At 42.7% G+C, this 20426-nt stretch overlaps 1 protein-coding gene across 17 annotated transcripts in view; it reads right to left on the bottom strand.

Annotated features, from left to right (window-relative positions):
• Nucleotides 1-20426, bottom strand: part of CELF4 (CUGBP Elav-like family member 4) — a 708055-nt gene that overhangs the window by 114368 nt on the left and 573261 nt on the right. For 13 of the 17 annotated variants that reach the window (XR_002466205.4, XM_085567782.1, XM_021538931.4 and 10 more), the window contains exon 4: nt 1912-2040. Coding sequence is in view for 16 of the 17 variants with exons in the window: in XM_085567782.1 (XP_085423908.1) it covers nt 1912-2040 (129 nt within the window). In the remaining variant the exon portion in view is untranslated. The remainder of the gene's footprint in view (nt 1-1911; nt 2041-20426) is intronic. The other 4 variants (XM_085567781.1, XM_021538936.4, XM_021538927.4 and 1 more) reach the window with 1 other exon arrangement.

Here is a 20426-nt window from a genome sequence, read left to right as displayed (position 1 = left end):
GCAGTGCTTGCACTGAGCTATCTGAAGGGTGTAGAGGCTCACCACAGGGATACCTACTGGGCTGGCTAGGATTTAAGTGCATGGGATCTGACTGCTATCTCAGAATTTAGGCAATCTGCTTAAATCTCAATTTACGTAGAATTTAAGCCTTACAGGTTTTTCCCAAAATAAGTATCTCACAAGCAATGTGTGTCACATATTGGTTTCTAGCAGATGGAAAACATTAAAGACGGGGAATAAGTTTGTGGGAGTTGTGGCTTGCCTGACTATCTTCTAAGATAAGGGCACTAGCCTTAAGTTTTCCATTGGATTGACTGCTCTGTGTGCATGTGTGCATGCACAAAACCGTGTGTGTGTAAATTAGGAGCTTCACATTCTCAGTAAATAGCACCAGCAAATGGAAGCTGGTAATATTAACTCTGTCAAGGCTTAGTATTGATCCTGAACAGCTCAGTGAAACGTCAGCCTGAGACTGCAGCCTGCTAGCACTAATAATTAAACTGTTTAGCAATATGGAGCTGCCACTCAGATTCTGTCTTAAAATGAAATTGTTTTAGAAGGGAAAAAAAAAGATAGAGCAAGTATGAGGACAAGTCTGTGGGTTGGATATCCTCTGGAATTTGTTTCTTACAGAATTCAGACTTTATTGCCTTTATTATTACTCTGTTTAACTCCTTTGTCATTAGATTTCATTCCAGGTGGAAGCAGACAGACGTGGTTTTCTTTGTTTTTCCCCAGTTTACTGATTTGTTCAGTGAAAGACATGTTTAACTGTCTGCTGTTATGGTGGTTGGAGTGTTTCTAGGACATCCTAGCCTATTACTTCCCTGTGGGCCAGCCCCTGTCTTTGAGTATTGTGGAAATAAAGTAACCCCAAAACTGAAAAATGGTGCCTGCAGCTTATTTTCAGCCATTTATATCAGGAAGGCTGATCTGTGCTGATGTGTGTTGAACAGCTATGAGGCTGGTGTAAAGTGTTTTTTTGGCCACCAGTGATTTTATGGAATAACAATATCTTTCTCCAGTGCATCACTGTAATTTTGATTTTTTTGACTCCCTGTTGCAAAAATGTGCTAGTTGATGTTGTCACTTGTCAAAATATGCAGTGAGATAAGAACTGTGTCATCAGGACTGGCCTCTTCTCTGGTGTTGCACATGCCAACACAGTTTATGCTACATTATATGCAGATCAATATTTAATGGATGCATTAGCTGCCAGGAGGAGAGGGTTTTCTAGTCAGATTGAAGATACTTTGTCAAGAGACTTATGGAAGAAAAATGTGACCTTCCTGAACAAGAAAGAAGCCTTACTCTCATGCCTGAGCTGTAGCAGATATTTTGTGCTACTCATGTAAAAAAAAAAAGTGGCAGAAGGAGGAAACGCACCTAGTTTTGCAATGAGGTATTTGTGTGTTTCACACAGTAAATGTGTAATGAGTGTTATATTTAAACTGGCACCTGTACCCTTGCAGCTGCAATCACTGGCCCGTATGAGTCCATGCAAAGACCAGGTGAAGAAGGGGAAGACCTGGGGCTGGTGGATGAGAGCAAAACAGGTGATGATGGAGCTGGAGTGCCAAGAGGTAATGTACCAATATTGGCTTTCTTTAAAGAACAAGTCATCCTTTTCAATGGGGTGGGGAGAGCACATCTTGAGTGAATGTAAAGGCCCTGTTCAGAGGGGAGGCATCAGTTTGCATGTGGTGACCCATAGCCCACTGGAGATGAGTGTTTTACAATGTGATCAGCTTTTTCTTCTGATGCACAAGCAGAGAGTGACCAGCAGAGTAAAAATGTGCCCCCTCCTAAAGCAAGACGTGCTGTTCTGGGGGCTGCATGATACTTTTGTCACACCAGAAAATGATATATACACGAAGACCAGGGTCTATCTCAGCACAAACCACCCCTTACCTTTGCTGTTGCCATCGGGTCCCCGAAGGATCGTGCACTCCTCGATGTTGCCAAATGCCTCGAATAGCCTGCGCACATCGTCTTCTGACTGCTGCTTATTGAGCATGCCCACAAAGAGTTTTCTGTCTTCTGGAACAAAATAAAGAGATGCTTACCATATTTCAGGAGGGATGTGAAAGTCAAGATGGCTCAGTATCACATGCAACACAAACAGTGACTTCACCAAGGTGACATATCTCAGAAGCTGCTAGTCTTTTCAGGTGTCTAGCTCGAAAAAACTTAACAGCCTCTGATGTCACATGAGCATTTGAATATAATCCAGCAAATTTTGGAAAAAGCAAATCACCAAACAACAAACAAAAATTATTTGGTTATTTATAAAATCATTATCTGCCTCTTAAAATCTAGGCACCAAAGTCTTCCAAATCAGCCTCTTCTGATCAGTTTTTGCAGTCAGTTTGCAGTAACTGAAATGACAACATTACTCAGACTGCAATCCAAGAAAAATGTGATAAATATAGTATATTGGAACCAATTCCAAATGAAAAATAACATAAGTTAGTAGTCCTCACAATACTAAATGAGTTGCAGGAAAAAAATATTTAACATAAGCTTTTTAAAATCAGGATATAACAGAAGTCATAGCCTATAAACTGGAGATTTGTCATTCATGCCCACTCAGAGACATGTATCTACAAGTTTGGATGAGATTTTTAATATAAAGTTAATTTGAAATAAACCCAGATTTTTTGAAATTTAATTTGTTTTTTGAAATATAAAGTTAAGTTATACAATTGTTAATATCTGAGATAGCTCAGGTAGGTAGTATTTCATGCCTAAGCAGGATGTTTTCTGCTAGTGGATAATTGTGTTTTGAAAAAGTATGCTCAGTTTGAGTTAGCACTGTGCACTCACAGAACCAAATGTGTCCTGGGCTGCATCCAGAGCCCCGTGGGCAGCAGGGGAGGGAGGGGATTCTGCCCCTCTGCTCTGCTCTGCTGAGACCCACCTGGAGCACTGCATCCAGCCCTGGGCTCCCAGCACGGGAGGGACAGGGACCTGCTGGAGTGAGCCCAGAGCAGGAATTGGAACTGGATGATCTTCAGGGTCCCTCCCAACCCAAATGATTCTATGATTTATACTTGGGCTTAAACCAAATTTGGGGATCTTCAAGAGACACCTCCAGAAAATATTGGTGAAAACAAATAATTTTCAGAAGGATCTCAGAGGGGGCTGAGTGATGCCTTTCAATCAGGTATCTGTTCAAAGTCTACTACCATTACACAGAGGAAAAAAGGAAATTTACATAGTTTACATTGTGTATGTAAACAGGCCATTTGCACATGATTCATAAATGTCTTATTTATGATTCATTAAACACTATGTAAATGTGTGAACTAAGAGGGTTTTTTCAGAGCACGTTACAGAGCAGATGCAACTAATTTGAATAAATATATGTAAATATCTAAATAATTTTTTAAAATTTAATTTATTTTATTAGTGTACAGGTTAACCTAAACCTGAACAAAACACTGGTTTGCAATAACCCTTTTCTGGCTGACTAATTGGGCAATTCATGTCACTTTTGTTCACAGAGAAATCACTGGAGTAGGCAATCTGTTCTGCTTCAAACCAGTGTTTGATCAAAATTCCCCTCTCCAAAATGCACCCGCACACTGGAAAATTATTTTACAGCCTTGGATGTGAATAATTTTTCATGCAGTGGCTATTGAATGACGATATTAGGAGCTTTCAACCCTGCAGTCGAGTTATCCACGACAGCGAAAAGTGTACTGCCCACAGAAAAGCAGGAATTATGTTGCCTTCAACTAGGCTGCTGAACTGGTAGGAAAGATAGGTTTAGAGAGATACAGGTACACTTCTGATAGGTGAGAAAAACAGAAATAGCCTTCTGATAGACCTGTTAAAGTATGAAATATTCCTACTTTATGTTGGAATTTATTATGCAGAGAGGTGTTTTGAGGTCTTCAATGGGCAACAAAATGTTCAGATTGTAGTGGTGCACAAAGCCTCACCTAAAACCACGCAGCTCGTAGGTTGTCCTGATATCACAAAAAGGTGATTTGGACATGTGGAAGGCATGTTTTCCCAATGGCCAACGTGTCCCACGAAAAGGACTCCAAGAAGTGAGGTACAAGCTTAGAGAAACAGCTACTAAAGTTCACTGTGTGCTCTGGGGTGTATCTTTCAGTCTAGTGCATGATAGAGCCTTATTGAATGAATCCAGTCCAAAGTCTAAAGCTTTTCCAGCTATTGAAGGAAAACCTACCTAGCCAATGGGACCAATATCCTGCAACATATATTAGGGAGGGGTCAGATCAGCTGGAAAGAACTAGGAACATGATTGGCAAAAGGTTTTGCCTAGAAACTTTGTGTCTGTTACATACTTCCAGCACAACAGAAGAGTGTTATTTTGCACTTTATACAGCTTTCCCTGTTTCAAATAAGCTGCATCAGCAAAAACAGTCCTCTAGCTGTGTAACTGTTTTCACCAGTCATTTTGCTAATATAAACGTATCATTAAAAAAAAAAAAAATCACATCCCTCCTCTGTCAGCAAAACTTTGTAGTGTGGAACTGCCTGAAACTGCCTTGTCTGGTCTAGTTTATGCAAAGCTGAAACCAGGTGTTTTAGGAATTGCTCAAAGTATTATTTTTACATCCCCCCACCCTGGATCTTTGGCTGGCAGATGATGTGGTGCTTTGGTGAGCTGCCCATGAGATGGTCATCTGACCATCAGGGGCAGGCTCTGTCAAAGGGAAGGATCATCTCCCCCAGGAGCTGCTGGTCTAGGGGAGATGGCGTAAAGGGGATCCCCATGAACAGCCACTGCTTTGACATCACCTCCAACTCCATCTCCAAACCAGCATCCTGTCTCCCTCCTGAAAAAACACCCTCTGTAGTCAGGGGAATAATTTTTTATATCTGCCCTCTCAGAACTCTACACAATCACACTCTAGACTGATAAAAAATGAGTTGATTTAACAAGTTTTTTTACTTTCAGTAGTTTCTATAACAAAATGCGGCATTTGTGTTTCACACTCCAGCACTTTCAGGGAACTCAACACTGTGTTTTAAGAACACTCGTCACATATCCTGAATAGAAAAAGGGAGGGAAGAGTCCAGATGAAGGGACCATTTAATGTATTGTAGGCCTTGGCTAATGAGTTTATCCTCTAATGGTCTTTTATGAGCCTGTTACACCCTGGGCATCATCATACACTGTTCTTCCACATCCCAGACAAAAAACTGACATGCCAAAAACCAAGAAGACTACTTATGAATTGTAAATATGTCTAAAAAAATGCTATGAGTTTTCAAGAATAAAATTAAGAGGGGATGTGCTGATGTCATCAAGGTGTGTCTTGAGCATGTGTGCACACCACTGGTGCTCCTCACCAGGTGTTTCCAGTGTCCTCTAGTGGGATTTGAGGGTGCTGCATTGAGTTTTAGGCTACACACAAGTCTGGAACAGTCCCAGATGATATTGCCCTTAAGCTCTTCCTGCCTGTAGGATTCATCTCTACCAACAATAATCCACATATATAACATCCTGAGTCCCATGCTTCCTCCTTTTTCAGTGAGACATTGTTCCCACTACATGTGCCTCAGGATCCATGCCTAAATTTCAGTGCACTGGGCAGACTCAGTCCCCTAACTCCCCCACTGCCAGGCTCAGTGTTCAATGCTATTTCAGACTGTGGGACTGTGGGCCAAAAAATCTTCAGACCAGGCTTCCTAAGACATGGGTCTCCGACAAAAGTGAACACACAATCAAAGAGAACAGAAACATCACTGTCCAGGGCAGAAGAGAAGGATGAAAAGAGGCCAGGCATGAGCCCATGATCTGGAATGTCCCCAGCATGAACTGTAGACATGACCTTGTGCTCCAACCTAAACTGGTCTGTGACCACAGAGAGGCAGTTGTACCTCGCAGTACCACACAGACTTGCTCAATGGAGATGGGCACTCAGGAGGAGCATCCTCCATCTCCTCCCTATGAGGGGAATGAAGACAGTGAGCTTACTCAGCGTGTCTAAGAACAGGTGTGATGAAAGAAATCTAATCCATTTAGCCTCCTCAAGGCCACACATGGCTATGCATCAAGTATACATTCATATCTGAGCATCTTCCCTTTGCTTTTGTGAGGAACAACCTGTCCAAATTTCTCTTTTATATTCTCCCAAGTCACAATTTCAGTTTCTGTCTCATGTGAGCACTTTCCACTAACCTTGCTGCAGCAATGTCCCCAAAACTGGCACCACTATGAGCAATGATACTGCTCTGTAACATTGCAACTGAATATGGTGTCCATGTGAGCCTCTTCTCCTCATGTCTTTGTCTTCCCTCATCATTGTACACCCCATTATCAGTCTTTTTCTACAAACAGAGTCCTTCATGCCCCGCTTTGCCATGGAAATGTCCATGGGTGGATATTTTTGTGTGTGGTGGCACAAAGGAGAGCTAAGGATGTTTTTGCTGGTGAATTCTGATAATACTGAAAATTAGGTCTGCCCCATTTTTCCATAAATAAATCAGTGACAGAAGGTAGCACTCCAAGATCCTCACAGGAGGATAGGAAGGGAAAGACCACTGCAATGGCAAATCAGAGTTCCCAGAGATGTCCCTTTAGTCACATTTCCAATACCTCTGTGGAACCAGGTTTCCCTCTTCTTGACCACTCTGCCAGGAGTGGAGGCTTGTGCCTGTCAGGAAAAGCTGGCTGCAAGGCACTGTGGTGAAGAAACACAACTTATCAGATAAATATACAACATCTATAGACCTCCCTGTGGTGTTTATATGCAGCCTTGGCACCTTCCCCAGTGCAAATAGGGGTTAAATTATTCCCTGTTCTATTTGTATTTAAATGTTATGTTTCCATGATGAGTGTAAGGCAGAGGTGTCAGATGGGCCCGGGTGAAGGAGGCGGCACACGTGAAAGGTGAAATAATAGAGCGCCGCTGCAAACCAAGTGCTGAAAGGAGATGGGAAGGGGGGACACTGGAGTGAGGGGGAGGAGGGGGAGGATGGGCACTAATTAAAGAGACAGGAGGGACAATGAGATGCAGCATGTTTGACCCTCTGTGGAGCAAGAGGACAAGAACAAGAATCACAGCAATTGTGGAGGGACTGGGGGAAAATTAGGGTCACTCGCAGGGAGACATGACACAGGCTTGTGTTTATCCAGATAGCTCTCGCTAATGTATGTGTGTGCGTGGGGGCACATTTAGATAAGAGTATATAAATACACTTGTGTTTTCCTCATGCAAAAGAAAGAGTCTGAATCCTTGTATTGGGAAAGTGCAAACCGACTTTTACCACCTAGAACTTCCGAGGCCTTGGAAATAAAGAGGGACAGATTAACCATCTCTGTGTCCCAGGCTAATTTATGTAGCTAATAATTATTTTTCTCCCCTGCTGTTCCACTCCTTCCCAAATATGCTTGCACACACAGAGGGGGAGCAGCTGCAGAGCCTTGGTCCTGGCACCACCACACAACAAACAAGCAGCCTAGAGAAGTTTTCTATGCAGGTGTGGGTAAGAAGAAAAGCTGGTGCACAGGACCAAGTGGCACATTTACAGAGAGGATGCAAGAAGCAGAGTTGATTTTGCTTGCCTACTCTCCTGATTCATCCTTGGCAAAGAAGGAAGAGGAGATAGCGCTGAGAGTGTTCATGACATGAATACAATCAGAGTGGCTTGGACTGGGAGGGACCTTTACAGGTCATTTGGTCCAAGCCCCAAGCAGGGACATCCTCAACTAGAGCAGGTTGCTCAGAGCCTTGTCAACAGGATCTTGAAAGTGTTCAGGAATGAGAAACCTATAACCCCTCTGGGCAGCCTATGTCAGTGTTTCACCAACTTCTTGGTGTAAAAAGTTGTCACTCCTTGTTTCTAGAGTGAATCTGCTCTCTTTTGTTTTTGATAAGCAGGATTCCCTTATCCCACTGGTATTGACGATATACAGAAGTCTGTCCCCACCTCTCATGAGCATCCTAAAGTATTTAAAGACCCCCAATAAGGTCTTCCTGAAGCTTTCTCTTTTCCAGACTGAACACTCTCAGCCTGTCTTCATAGCAGGGGTGCTCCAGCCCCCTGGTTATCTCTGTGGCCTCCTCTGGATACTCTACTACAGGTCCACACCCTTCTTATGGCATGGGCTCCAGAGCTGGGTGTAGCAACCTCAAAACCACAAAAACAGCCTCACAAAAATAGAGCAGAAGGGCAGAACAATCTGCCACAACTTTCCTTTCAGCAGTTCAGGACAAGGCTGTTTTCTGGGCTGCAAGACTCATGTCCAGCCTTTCATCACCAAGAACTCTCAACTCCAGTGGGATCAGGCATATGCCAAAGTCACGGTGGTGAAAAAGAGCTATAAACCTGTGTTTCTTCCAGACAGTCATGACCAAGGAATCCTCCACAGGTCAAAGAAGAAAGGAGCGTGAGAGAAGAAGGGTGAGATGCAGATGCCCTGAATGTTATGAAAGTTTGGTTTGAGCTCTGAACTCAAATCTGCAAGCTCAGACCTGTCATTCTCTTGAGACAGAGTGCCCCAACACTCCCCTTAACCTGTGCCAATCTGGTGATCAATAGGCTAAAAGCAGGGCATTTCCCAGGGCCTGGGTTTCACACTCCTATTGCCATTTTCACAGCAGTCCTACAGCTACGTGATGATGATTACCACCCGTTCCACAGGGGAAGTGATTATGAATACTGTTGTAGCTAATTGTAAATTAGCTAATTATCTTCTCCATAGCACCTTGCTGGAAAACACATGAACCTTGTAAAATAGAGGTGCATCAAAAATTAGGATGGGGAAAAATCCAACAAGATTCAAAACCCCAAACAACAGAAGCATAGTGCTACATAACTCCAAACCATAGCAAAAAAACCCTCCTCCCACCTGCAGCTCCTACTTGGCCCCTTTTCCCTCCTTCTCCCCATATCAAACAACACCTTCAAGAGGCTAATTCTGCTGCAGACTTTAAAATGTTTACTGAGTTCACCTCCTCCTTGCACCCTGGTGTTGTGGAGCATCCCTAATCACATCTTATCAGGACTGATTTCTTTGCACTGATCTCTCCTCCTCTTCCCTCCCTGGTTTGGTTTTACTTAACAGATCCTTTATATCCCATACGTTAGCAGATATGATTGCACAGCTGCTGGTCTCCAGCTGCTGGAGACAGAGGCTTTGAGACACCGGGGCTAGAGAGAATAACAGCTAATCTGAACAGCTGTGTGACGGGGACAAGCGCAAATTAATATAAGCCCAGGTGTGGGAGCATAATTCTCCCATGCAAAGAAGGAAGCTTCATCCCACAGGTGCATTACTCTCCACTGTTGCATGTCAAAAACTTAGTGTGAAGGATTTCTCTTACTTAATTGCTTGGCTTGCTTGGCTGCACTCTGAGCCTTGACTTGGGCATGGATCCTGTAAACAGACTGAAAGAACAGCTGAGCAAGAAACAGAGGGTCTGCCTGACTCTGTTTGCTGTCTCTGGCAATAGCCAGTTTGCATGTCTAGGGAAGAGTAAAAGAACAGGGAATTTTGTTGATCCCCCAAAATATTCTCCTAGAGTCAGTGCTCTGTAATTCAGGGAATTCTGGAGTCTGCAGTGTGGGGATTTTTGTTTGTTTGTTTCAGTTTGGGGTTTCTTTTTTTTTTTTTTTTACATGTTTTGATGTTTTGTTTTCTTTTTTCATATGTAGTAGTTTCTGAAGTGTCTTTGATGTAATTGTTCAGTGGACTTTTGAACCCATGTGTGCTTGCCAGCATCCAGCACATCCTGCAGCAGCACATTCTCCAGCTTAAGCACCCACTGAGCCAGGAACTTCCTTCTGCTTATTTTCAACATGCCACAAATTATTTTCAATAGATAGAACCTAGATCTTGCTTTGGGAAAGAGTGACAATCATTCCTGATCCAGTTATGGAAGAGTGGACCCATGAGGATTCATGAGCTTGGCTGAAGCTCTTTTCTGTACTTTTCAGACTGGTTTTTGGGACTCCTGAGTCCCATCTTAAGCCATGCTTTGGAAACTAGGGAAACCAAAACCATTTTCTGTTAGAAATTTGTTATTTCTGGTACCAAAGAGATGGATGACTGTGCAGTTACTGTTATTAAATACTTATATCTCTGCCAAGGACAGTGGCCTTAGTGGAAAGATGGGCTACATGAAATACCCAGTGAAAAAGGCAGCCTCAGTTTCCCCAACTGCAAAAAGACCAGTTGATGTTTGTAACTGACAAAACTGGGCATTGGTGAGGTTTGCCATACTCCAGGAGCACGGGTAGCCCTGGCAGAAATAGTGAACTGTACCTGGCAGGCTGGGAGTCAGATTGGTAGCTGAACCCTGCAATGACTTCTATCCAATTTAAGTAGCTGGAGCTTTCCCAGCTCTTTTTCATGCAAGAGTGTGGGAGTAAGTGAAGGCAGGGTTTAGTCCTCAATAAAAGTCTACTTTGGAAAATTACAATGACTGTGAATCTTGGAGTATAATGATTGTGAATCTTGGAGTACAATGACTGTGAATCTTGAATCTTACAGGGAGAGATTTTCATGTCCTGCAGTAGTGTGACTCCTAAAGACAGCAGCTCAGTGATCAAGGTGTTTGTTTCCAAGAAAACACAGATATTGGCTGCTGTTGACCCTGTGAGAAACTGGAAAGAAAATTAACTTGTTGCCAGATGACAAACCCAATGTCTAAGATGATGTTTTTTAATTAAACATGACTGGGCCTATTCTCTTCTTTCAGTGTCCTAGTCTATCCTACAGTCCTACCTTCCTGAGGAAAGACCTGCTATAGAGGGACCTGGGAGAGGTCCTTGATGTGCAGCAGCTGTAAACCACATCAAGGTATTGTCTGGGAGACCAAGCGGACAAGAAGGATGGAAAAAGTGCAGGGCCATGATGAAAAATGGAAGGAGATGGAGGAGACTGTTCAGAGCAGGAGGGTAGTTTGGGTTTGGCAGGTCTGTGCTGCTATAGCAGCACCCCTCTGTGCACCAGCACTGAACTGAAACCCAGCTGCAAACTGAGAGCCTTATCAGGGCAGTTCAGATGAAAACACACTCAGGCTTCCTTTGTGCACATAGGGTATGGACAAAACTTTTGGCCATAGGCCAAGCAAATCTTGCCATGAAGATACAGCCTAAACGATCCTAACAGCAGATTTTGTACAGCTGCAAATATTATAACCCCAAGACAAATATCTGTAGCTCTGACTTGCTGAACAGCACTGTCACAACTGTCCATTGCCAAGAGACGTGCAGATTCCCAGTGCAGATTCCCTCTGCAGATCTTAAATGACAGGTTTTATGGTGTTTGATACTGAGCCATGAAAACAACTTGAAAAGATCCATTTTATTTGTAGCCCTTGCTTCAGAAACCTGCTGGTGAGAAAGGTCTAAAACCCCATGCCAGGCAAAGCATAAAGCGTCTGCCTCTGAACTGTGCCTCACAGCTCATAGTTCTTCTTAGTCATTATCTGAAACACACAAGTGGAATATTTTTGAGAATTGTTCCTGAGACAATGCTTTTTAGGAAAAGGCTTGGGTGTCAAAATCTGGTCTTTCTAAACTCAACCTATAGCCTAAACACACACAATCCTGCCATAACAGGAAGAATATCTGAATCTATATCAACCTTTCAATCATGAAAAAAAGGTAAAAATTAGGCCTCTTTCCATAGCTATTAGCAGGCTATTCATACAGTTCACGTTTCCCAGGAACAACCCTGGAAACACTCTTGGGAAAAAGCACCTAAGGAGATGCAGCATGGAAGAGCGGATGTGTCCAGCTGTGCTATAACTAAACTTCACAGGAATTTGCATGACTGTTTAGGCTCCTTCCTCCTGTGAATCCACAAATATTATCTTGGCCCAGTTTGATGGATTTCCAGAAGAAGAAGGAGATGAAGGAGTCTTGTACTGTCAAATGATACATCAAATGAACACTGATTTATGCATTTGCACTCATCTTTCAGAGGCAGCTCAGATTTGAATACAACTCCTATTGCCTTTGGTTCTGTTGGATTTAACAGATCTTAATTCCTATGTGTAACATCCCCATTTTACTCTGCGGCCACAAAAGGTTGAGGCTGAGCCTGAGGGGCCATTTGGTTTTCACACCCATTCAGAGCAAAGCTTAGAAGCTTCTTGACAAACACTGCAGGGTCAGTGGTGTCAAGACTAGTATGTCAGGAAAATAAGTTTCAGTTCCTAAACTCATCTCACTGGTGACCTGTCAAAGCTTTGAAACCCTTTCCAGAAGCCTAGAAGGCCAAGACATTAATCTGTGGTAGCACTCCAGCCTTGAGCACTGAGGACTATTGAAACAACATGGGCATGAGCAGGAAGGGGGGTGGGAAGGACAGATTTTCTCTTGCAGGAGCTGGGACGACATTTCAGATCAAATTAAACTTCAGTTTTTAAAGACTTCAGTAGAGGTAATTGAAACACTTCCTCACAATTGCCTGAACCTAAGTGTTATCTCTCTTTTCCTCTGTATATCATCCCTTTTCCCCCAAGCCTGAGACAGCCCTGCATGGCCACAGCCTCCTTAATATTAAAGACGGTGATTAAATGGGATTCGCCAAAAGACAAAGGGCTGAAAACCTGCCAATTGTTAATCCCTCCTTTGCTTTGCTTAAAAATTCCATTTTCTTCATTTGAAGAAAGGAGGGGGGGAAGAAAAGAGAATTATACATCTATGTCTAATTTAAATTCTGGTGTCGCGGGTCCTGTTCCCTTCTCCCTCTCTTGACGTCTGAATATATTCCTTTATTACCATTATTACAGCTTTCTGATTGCATTAAAATTCATCCACACGCTTCTCTCCACATTCCACTTTCCTTTTGCCAGTTTTTTGCTAATTCCCTTTTTCTCTCTCCCCTTTTCTCCCCACTTTCAAATTATACAGAATGTCATTAAAGATCTCCACAAAATGCCTCAACTCCTTTCTCTATTGCTTTTATAAACTTTCTGGCTTTTTTCCTCTCTGTGCCCTCATCTACAAACAAAGAAAATGAAGGAAAGGCAAAAGAAAACAATAATAATAAAGGAATCCAAGCAGCATGTCTCAGAGGTCTCAATAACACCTTTCCTACTTCATACAGCTCTTAGACTAATGTTCACTTCAGTTATGAAGCTGTATTTCATACAGAAGTTTTGTGCATTACTTGTTTGATGCTGTACCTGGAATCCTTAGTTAAAATCAAAAGTGGAACTTGCCAGGCTGTGTTTATGAGCATGTAAAGATATTCTTGCCTGTGACTGTAAGCAGAAAAATAAGGCTGGGGGGAAAAAATAATTTCACCCTGCTTTATGGAGCAAGAGCTGAAATCCTGTAAGGATTTTCTTGTGGATGTGAGCAGTGGAGCTGGGCATATGTGGCATATGGTGAATAGTACAAGACCAGAACCCCAACAGCATCCACCTAGTTAATCCTCCAGACATCCCACTGACTGCTAGGAGACCCTTACAGTGACTTTTTTCCCCCACATGGCAGATCACCTAAAAAGATAGCATAACTTTTGTTAAACCAGTTTCACTCTATCTGGGTGGAAGTCCCATTTGGAAGATTTTATTGATAAAAATGAAGATGAGAATGGAACTCTGCTTCTATAGAACACACCTGCATATAGGTAGCTGAGCAATAAAGTGGAGGCACATGATGTGTGCCAATGTGATTTGGCTAGGGTGTCTGATCCTCTCAACTTACCCTTGTGACTCTCCTAGCCCAGCTGGCAGGAAAAAGCTGCTATTACAAAACTTTAATTCATTCTTGTCAGTTCTTCCTAGGGTGCCTAAGTAGGTTTTTTGTAACTGTTGGTAATTTTATGTTTGTTTGGTTTTTGGGGTTTTTTTTTGCTATTATTATTTTTGGTGCTGTCACCCTCAATTACACTGATATAATGAAATGACTGAAACTGGATGAAAATAGGATTTTTTTCCTATAAGAAATACTGATGTCTTTAAAAATGTACTTTCACTTTGAATTGGAGAGGCCAAAGTTCTTGTGAAACGGAAATTCTTCAGTTGTGAAATGTTACAGGGTATTGTCTCAGAGGAATAAAAAGCCTTTGTCTTAATAACCTCAAAACATAAAATATATAAAGCAGAATGGCTGTGGTTTTCAGCCAGACAAAATAAAGTATATTTTCACACAATATATGAATAAATAAAAGACATTTCTGTCATGGGATGTTGCTGAATGCAAAAGTAATAAATTAGCTCCAAGGCGAATTAGACAGATTAGTGGTGCTTATGTCCACTCAGTGCTATAAAACATGAATATCCAGATGCAAAATCTATCTTAGTCACTAAACCTCTGTCTGCTGGAAGCCAGAGGGTATTAGGGAGAGAATCACTCTTCATAAAAGCTTTGTTCCTACTGTTTCTAATGGGCGCTGTTGGAACCGAGGATGCTGGACTAGACAAACCTTTGGTCTAACTCAGAATGGAAGCTAGTGGTTTAATACAATACAGACTTGAAACAAAAGTAAATCAAAAAGATCCTGTTAAAATGATAGATTTGTACCTCCTGAAAAGAGAGCTCAATGCATTAATTAAAAAAAAAAAAAAAGTCCCCTGGCAGAAATTTCACTGTTCCAGGGGAATGCTTTGCCTGTTACAAAACTACACATTGGGCTAGGCACCTGTTCCTTTGAAATACTTTGGCCATCTTGAGAAATGACCTAGGAAATGAATGGGTCTGCTTCAGGGTGCCACCCAGCAGGATCTGGTTTGACTTATCCACATATTCATTTAGACTGCTACCCTAAGGTGTGTCTGAGGAGGAGCATTATATTCCAGTGATGCTACACCAGTGCTTGAAATAAACAGGGGATTTCAAGGCTAGAGCTGAAGCTTATTGAAGTTAATGAAAAAGATTGTCATGGAACCTTGCAGGCTTTGGATCAGACTCTCGATTTGCTGAAACACTGCTTAGATGTCCCTGCCACTGCTGGTACTGCAGATTCTCCCTGATGCAGAACAACGTCTTACACCATGCCAGTAGAGATCTGGTGACAACAGAGCAGAAGGACAGCAAGACCCTGGACTACACCCTTCACACCTTTTCTGTGCCAGAGTTTGGTAGTCTGCATGTGTTTCCCTGATTTAGCCTGTTTGTTTACACTCCTTTCACTGTTCTGTTGCAGTAAGGAAAAGAAAACAAAACCCCTGTGAAATCTCCTGCACAGGCAAAACTCATTCTTCTCTGAGAAGAAGACTTCCCTGCAAGTCACACCCCAGTTTTTAAAACAGCAGTGAAGAGCAGTGAAAGAATGCACTAAAACTTGGATCAGACAGGATGCCCTGAAATACCAGGCAGGGCTTGAAATAGAATTTATAATCAACACCTCCCAGGGGAGCTTTCTTTCAGCACACACTTGTCACTAGGTAAGGCCAACTGGACCACAAAAGAAGTTATCCATAGAGGTGGGATGTCCAGAGCCCTTTCTGGAGTCCTCCAGTCACTTTTTCTCCCTGCGTTTGGGCTGGTTTCAAATTCAGGGGAGACCCATCCCACTGAGCGTATAATGAACCCAAGATTTCTCCTCTTGGGGAATTCAGGGCTACTTTCTTTGATGCCACTTAGCATCTCCCTACAAACATTTTATTGAAGATTATTTCTTCCACCCACCTTCCCACCCCCCCAGCTCTCAACTCCGGCTGGCTTTAAATGCCACTGTCATTTCCATCCGCTGACAGAGCTCTTTAACTGCCACGCCGAATGGCATTCGCTAAAACCAACTAATAGAAGGAAATGAGGTTAACCTTTAAGAAAGGTGAAAACGAGCCGGGTGCTATGCCAGCAGTAAAGAATTAGTTCATAAACAGCCTCTTGCTGCAGAGGCAGTTTAATGCAGGCACTGGTGGTGCTGGCAGGGCTGTGGACAGGTGGGTCTCAGGGGCAAGCTTGCTCAGGAAAAGGCTTGGCACCTCCTCATTCACATGGTTTAGTCAGTCCTTCCCTGGTGAGCCTGTGGGGACGGTCCCACAATTCTGATCTTGGCTGCTGCAGTCTGAAATCCCAGCAAACAGGTGTTGCTTGTAGTGGATGTCTATGACATATTAGGGGCTTGCATCTGCAAATCTTTTCTCTGTCATCTTCTCTCACATGCAGGAAGATGGGAGTGCTCAGGGCCAAATCCTGTCTTGTCTGTCTTCTTGCTAAGTTTCTCCTTTCCATCAGTCTTTTTTAATACTTCTAAGCTCAGCCCAACACTACCTAGTAACTCTTACTGAATGAGGGCTCTGCTTCTGTGAAAGTAGCACAGCTAGGTGCCCTTAACCTATTTGAAGGACCGTTATTGTCCTTATGTTTTCCTTCAGGATTAATTAATTTGTTGTCTTGCGCATAAAGAGTTAGATATAATCCATATGTGGCTTTAAACCACACCTTGGTCTTACATGTGCTACTTGAGCTCATACCTGAGACCCTGTGCTATAGAACTCATGGAGGAAAGCAAAAGGGAAGAGCTGGGGAAAAGGGACATCTCTTTGTCTCCTCATAAGACTCACATGTTCAAGGCCTGGTTGTATTTGGCTTTGAACAACCTTGTCTGGCAGAAGGGGGTCCCTGCCTGTGGCAAGGCTATTGAACTGGATGATGTTTTCCTTAACAGCAGCTGAGTCTTAATAGGGGGGAACTCCCTTACCAGTATGGGCATCAGAAAGAGGTGCAGCACGGTGCCATGATGGGAGCAAGACAAATATTGTCAAGTAGTTTTATCCTGACAGTGCTCTGCTTCATCTAATTTTAATTAGACCAGAGAGCCTGAAGGATGCATATACTACCAACTGCATCAACAACAACCAGCAGTATAAGATGAAGTCCATATGAAGTTTGTCTCCTGTTTTCATTCAGTTTGTATAGATAAATCTCTGTTTTTTTCAAAGAAGAGCTCTGAAGTTGGTCTTTCATCTCAGCCCTGCACACTGCTGCCCATACTATTGTCTTTCTCTTGCGATGGGATATTATTCGTGTCAAAAGTGTTTGAAACAGAAAATTATACACCTGGACCAAACGATTAGTAAGCATAAATCTAGAAAGCTTCCTAAAACAAGATCTTACTAGGTATAAATCAACATTACAGACATACACGGTGCAATGATAGAATTATTTTCCCACCAACACAGTTAAGGCAAAATCAGAAAATATAAAAAACTGTTATTCCATTATTACTCAATGTTGTAATGGGAGAAATTGACTGATTAAGGGTAAAGGCCAAGTCTCAGAAAGGTGTTTCTAACCACTAGAGCTTTACTGTCCATATAGTAAAGGCTCTTTCCACCTCAGATTTCATCATTACTAATAATGCTTTTAGGCTAACAATGCTTTTTGGGGTGTGTGGAGAAAGCAGGGCTGTGTGAGACACATCTGAACTTGGCTCACATCCTTATTACTGCAACAGTACTGTAACTGTGCTAAAGGGAGTAATCTCTTCCCTTCATCAGTAGCCAGGACTCAGAGAAACAGAGAGAGGCAGAGAGCGAAGGTGCTGTTTTATAGCAAGCCTTTTCTGAGCTTGAGAGCTCACTGTGCTATTATATTCCCTTTTCCCCTCATTTCAGGCCTTTTTTGTGTTTCATGTTTGGCCCTCGGCAGGCTGAGAGACGTGCTGACAAGTTGTAACTCTCACTCGGCTGGGCGAGGGCTTTGTTCTCTGTGTGCGTGGCACAGATTCACTTCCTCTTTCGAAATGTGACAGAGAGCGATAACACTGACACAGAGAGCCAGCACCCGGGCTCGGCATGCTCCCTGTGCTAAAGACCCTCTTCAGTGATCTGCACCATCAGTCAAAGCAAAGATGGGCATTGCACAGGGGAAAATATAGTAGTGGCAAACTCCTCCTTTCTCCCCAAACCCCCTTAACCCCAGGCTAGTTAGAGGCTCATGTGCCTGATTGTTCAAAAGGGATTTGTAGGGGTCTGGTCTCTCCCCCTCCTTACCTGAGATGCCCACAGAGCTGCCTCAGGGGGCTGAACCATTATGCTGAAACCATCCTGCTGCTGACCTTCAGCCATCCCCACAGTCTGTGTTTTGGCTAAAATGTGTGTCCTGGTGAAGGGCCAAACCTTACTATGAAGTCATGAGGCAGAGCAGCATCACAACTTGCTTTGATGTGCATCCTCTTGTGACAAGAGCCTGTTTCTGACTTCTCACTTTAATGTGTTTGGCATCATGTTCAAATTAGAAAAGTTTTGGAGAAAAGTGCAGTCTCCCTCCGGGTGATTAAAGTGCTCTCTCATATATAGCCTATTTTCCCATTAAAGATACTTCCATAAAGGCCCAAGTCTCTTGGAGCTCTGTCAGGCAAGGATGAGAACAACTTTTCAAATCTGGCACTTTAGAGGCATGTGTTTCATTTATACAGTTTTTTTAAAAAAATAGTACAGTTTTTAAAAGATGAATGTTAGGCTTGGATCAGTTTTCTCAAGTACTCTCTCTACCAGTGTCACCTACTAAAAAGTCGTCTTTGTCCTCTTTGTCCTTCAGGTTCTTTGTTTATATAGCAAGAGGCCCACTAGATGGTTTTGCCCTCCACCACTCTGGGAGATGATGATGTCTATCTCAGCTGTGCTAACACTTTTCTATGTCATTGCCTAGGTACTTTTCTAGGTTGCTGTCTTATGAAATACAACCCCTCAATCTTTAGGCCTGTTTTGCAGCCCTATTCTGCTCTGAGTCAACTTAGATTTGGTTCTGCAGAAACAGCACATAATGTCTTAACCAGCTGAAGCTTGTTCAGAGTGACCTAAGTGACTTAGATGACTTGGTATCAGAGTTCTGTCCTTACAATTTTCCATTTTGTGTTATCCACAGATTTTATCAGCTGGGATATTTAATTCTACATCATTCATGACAATGCTGACTAGTGTCAGAGCTGGCTACTGATCTGTGTAAAGTCCTGCTGCAAATGTCCTCACTCTATCATGGTTTGTCTTTGACAACTGCATTTTAAGATTTGTCCATTACCCACTTCTTAATCCATTTAATGTCCACCCTCTTGAACACTGTGGTCATCAAGAACTACAAGGAAGTTCCAATTCTAGAGAACCCTTGCAGCTCAAGATAACTTACACTGATAAGGAAAACCCAATCAGTCAGTTTTGCCACCGGGAAGATAGGATCTCAAAGACACACAGCCCCTCTCCTTCCTTCCCTTGCCTCTGGCGTTGTTTCTTCTCCCAACTTGAACAGCGGGACTTCACCTAGCTGCAGCACCATCCTCTAACAACAGTATGTAATACTGCATTTTCCTTTCTCCAGATATTGCCGTAGAAGTTGGCTACAGACCTCAGTTATTTCTGCTCTTTGCTCTTGGTTATTGCAGCTTATTTTTAATGGCTGGTTCACTGGCAGGTTGTGTTTGCTATGCGGGTGTAGATGTTATCTTTGCAAATGCAGTGACTCAACTACCCTAAGAAGGATCCTGTTCTTCTTTATTATATTCTTGCCACTACTATGTCTGTGGGATCCTGGGATTAAATACCCATTTACAAGCTACTCCCACTGAGATTGTGAGAGCTGGAGAGACCACCAAATAAAGAAAACCAAAGTCATAATTCCTAAGACTGTTTCACATAACAAGAAACACAGGACAGTTTTTTCTTTTCTCCACCTCAATATCTTTTTTTTCCTGGGAGCAAAAGTAATTGTAATGTATGCACTCAGAGAATTCCCTCCACAGTGAAGCAATGTAAAGGCAATAGAGTTTTTATCATTCAGCTTCCCTGAACTTTTCTCTGAGTTCGAGACAAAGCCCAAATCCCAGCTGGGATGACATTTATTTAGCATATGTAATGTTAACCAAAATATGTCAGGGAACATGCATTGAGTCCTGCTTTGTCTTTTTCACTGTTTCACTATTGGCTTCCACTGTCTCTTTTTTTGACCTGTTCCAGCCACATTGTTCCAGACTGAGGAAGATCTAGCTTTGGGTAGTTTGGTGGTCCTTGGTCTTACAGTCAGCTACTTGTCCTATCTTTTTTTCAGGTAGTAGCTTACACCTTATCTAAGTGGAAGCTAGGACCCAGAGAGCAATAGCTTGAAGGATTTGGGGCATGCTTTCTTGAATTTTAGCAAAAACACTGAAAGTTTGCCCATCAATAACCCACTCACGAGTAAGATACAACAGTTTGTCCCCAGGTCCCTAAGGATTCACCTCACATTCAAGAGACAGCCTTTTATCTCCCTGTTTTTGCTGTTAGATGTGAGAGTTCTGGGCAAACCTTTCTGTTTTCACTTTTTTTCATCTCTTCACGTGCAGTCCAGGGGAGTTTTGGCCTTGGTTGTTTTGATACTGAATTCTGAAAGAACATGCTACCGCAGCAATGATAGCAGACTTAACGAAGGTCTGACATAATCACTCAACACTGCCTAAGTAGTAGTAGGTGCTGGTGTTGGCCCTGATTCAGACTTGGGGTGACAGAGACCCACAGAAGTTAAAGAGATGCACAACCTTGAATAGACTCTGGGCATTG

This window comes from Lonchura striata, chromosome Z (genome assembly GCF_050655825.1).
Source record: "Lonchura striata isolate lonStrDom1 chromosome Z, ASM5065582v1, whole genome shotgun sequence".
In the NCBI taxonomy this organism is placed as follows: domain Eukaryota; kingdom Metazoa; phylum Chordata; class Aves; order Passeriformes; family Estrildidae; genus Lonchura; species Lonchura striata.
The sequence above is the reverse complement of the archived record's forward strand: the minus strand, read 5'-3'. Positions and strand labels throughout refer to the sequence as shown.